At 40.1% G+C, this 2,974-nt stretch overlaps 1 protein-coding gene across 1 annotated transcript in view; it reads right to left on the bottom strand.

Moving 5' to 3' along the window:
• setbp1 (SET binding protein 1) overlaps positions 1-2,974 on the bottom strand; it is a 41,992-nt gene that overhangs the window by 29,578 nt on the left and 9,440 nt on the right. Inside the window, exon 2 of the mRNA XM_014008432.1 lies at positions 247-847. Within this exon, the coding sequence (XP_013863886.1) occupies positions 247-681 (435 nt within the window). The 5' untranslated portion in view covers positions 682-847. The remainder of the gene's footprint in view (positions 1-246; positions 848-2,974) is intronic.

Raw genomic sequence — 2,974 nt, 5'->3', positions numbered from 1 at the left:
TGTGTGTGTGTGTGTGTGTGTGTGTGTGTGTGTGTGTGTGTGTGTGTGTGTGTGTGTGCCGCTGTGTGATCTCAGTTAGAGTGGTTTCAATTACAGAGCAAACTTTGACTACTTGTAAACTAAGCTGGGGGGACGGAAGAGATGTTGAGATAGGCGAGATGAGGTTTTCTATAAGTCAGACTTAGAAAAGACATTGTTCTTGACATCTTATTACTCTCAAAGTGCATAAGAGGAATGGCGACTTACCCTTTTCCTGGGGGGACCTCGTTCTTCGTCCTTTGAGCCCCGCCCTGTTCCTGTCCCGCCTCCCGTTCGCCCTTGTCGCCCCCCTTTGGCTTCTCCGGTCGGAGGTCTAATGGTCATCCTGACCTCTGGAGGGCAAATATAGTTCTCAAGGCTCTTGGGGGGCTTCTTGGTGCGTTTGGTGGTCTGTATCTTCAACTTTAGACTTCCTTCTTGGAAACTTGCTTCCTTGATGGAGAACTCCTGCTCCTCCATAAGTCCCTCCCCCTGCTCCTCTAGCCCCTCCCCCTCACTGACAGCGCCGTTGATCGCATCGTCACCATGCACCAACTCGATCCCTCCTGCTGCTAATTGGTGCTCCGCCTTTGGCCCTGCCCTACCACCCTGAAGGTCCGCCTCTTTGGGTCGGGCTGAGCCAACCAGATCCCTTGGCTCCATCCACGCTCCCACCACAGCCAATCAGGATGGGGGAAGCTCTGGCAGCCAGCCAATAGGAAAAAAATAAAATAAAAATGCAGTGGTCTGGCGGGCTGTTTGGTGTTGTCAATCAGCTACTGTGGTTGTGCCGGTGGTCCCACAGGAACGGAGTGAAGCCAGGGACAGTCTGYAAAAAGAGCAGGTGAATGACATCATTAGAAAAAATAAAGAGGTCAACCCACCCTCTCTACTCCACAGCTTCGTTTCTATATCTGCCTCTCAGCACAGGCTTGTTCACTGTCAACATCACTGTCTGCCTGTTAAATGTTAAAATGAACGTCATCGTAGAGCTGCAGAGGCATGGTGTCAGACTCATTGGCATTTTGTGCCTTGCATGAATAAACTGACTTTTGACCTCYGCTCTGCCATTTCTTGTTTTATTTCTTTCCACCTCCCTTTCTTCCAAAATCCATCCCAACACCAAATCTGAGACAAAGCCAAGCAGACACTAGTGATCACTGCAAAGTAAGGCCTTCCTCTTCTCTGCTTTAAAGCAAGATTGAAGTCTACCTTAAAGGGTAAGTTGTCATTTCTGAAGGGATGTTCTGTCAAATAGTTAACAAAAGTTAGTACCTTATCAGTTTTGACATCAGTCATAGAGCACAAAGTATGGAACAAAGGGCAGAAGTTAACCTCCAGGCTGCGCTAAACGCTAGTCAAACAAGTGAAAAATTTCTTTATTGTTTTTCAGGCTAATGAAGCAACTCTTTCTCAAAAACAACATACCAATGTGGAGGAACACAACCGTGCCTTATAATAAACATGAATGTTGCCTGTTAGATAAAACTGGGACAAGGGGGACAAAATTCAAAACATGATCTATCTAATGGTGTGTTCCTGTAGCAYTGGGAAGTGGAAATTTCCTTGCTCCCATTCGTAAATTTAAACTGGAACTCCAGTGATAAATCCCATTCGTATAGTGGGAGTGACTGCGGCTTCCCACAGTTTCGATTTTAAGTTGGCAGCTACTYGCAGCTTTAGAAAGTTAMCTCCATAACTTTTACTGTTAATTATTGTTCTTAATGTTTTGTGCATGTTGTTTTTTGCGCATAGTGTACGTAGTAAAACCAATGTTTATTTGCATGGCGTATGTTGTAGAGCTCTCTTTTTGTCATTGTTTATACTGTAACAGTGTTGTAGCTAGGTTAGCGGCAGCAATACGATCGCCTGTGGGCTAACTGGAATGCAGTTTCATATGGTTTGTTGGGAAATGATGTCACTACCGTCTGGAATATGATGTAAACGGAACGCACCATAAGCCAAGGGCCAATCTCTGTCAACATTTATTTAAAAGATATTTAAAAGAAATGTTATATAGCAAATTACTCTTATAGAAATACCTTTTCCAAATCATACTACATGTATAGTTTATAACATGTATAAACTAAGAGATTAAAAAAGATTTGATTTATAAAGACAAGTCTTTAGCAATCATATTTATGCTTTACTCAACCATTTTCTTTTGATTTATTATATATCAGAGATGCATTTTATCAAAATCCTGCAAATCAATTGAAAAAGAAAATCCTCACTAAAAAAACCAATGATTTGACTTTAAAATAAGAAGAGAATACAGGAAAAGATAATTAAAGAAAATTCTGTTGCTCTTTCCACACTAAAATCAATGATTACTGAAAAGTTCTAACTTTGTTTTCATGGCTTGAAAGTTGGTCAGCTGTCATATGAAGAATGCACTAAATACAGTGACAAAATGAGAAACCATTAAAATATTTTACATTTGAAGCATTACCTTTTGAGGCCAGAAAAAAATGTTAATGAAGACCAAATTTGGCCCACGGGCCTTGAGTTTGACACGTGGTTTAGAGGTTCCAATGTAGCGGGGTTTGGGTTTTCTTTTACATTGGTGTGTTGTGTTTAAGAAAGAATTGCTTTATAAGTCTGAAAAACAATAAAAATGGCACTTTTTGGCTAGCCATTAGCCTAGCCTGAATAAAGACCTTTTTGCCTCTCCTCTCTCGTTTTTGATTAGTGTTAAAGTGCAAACTATTTCTAAGTATTTCACTGAACAGCTCTTCAAAAATGACTAGACAATTCCTTTAAGGTAAAAAAAAAACTAAAAAACAAACAAACTGATTTTTTGTTTTGTTTTTGTTTTTTTTTGTTCTTTTCTTATAAGACAATAAATATTTTTAGGATAACTGATCAACTTTCATTTCCTAATTGGAAGTCAATGCTTTAAAATCACTTCTTGGAGTCTAGAGTCTATTTTAAGAGTTCAAATTTAGGTACAGAA

This window comes from Austrofundulus limnaeus, unplaced genomic scaffold (assembly GCF_001266775.1).
Source record: "Austrofundulus limnaeus strain Quisiro unplaced genomic scaffold, Austrofundulus_limnaeus-1.0 Scaffold49, whole genome shotgun sequence".
Classification (NCBI taxonomy): domain Eukaryota; kingdom Metazoa; phylum Chordata; class Actinopteri; order Cyprinodontiformes; family Rivulidae; genus Austrofundulus; species Austrofundulus limnaeus.
The sequence above is the reverse complement of the archived record's forward strand: the minus strand, read 5'-3'. Positions and strand labels throughout refer to the sequence as shown.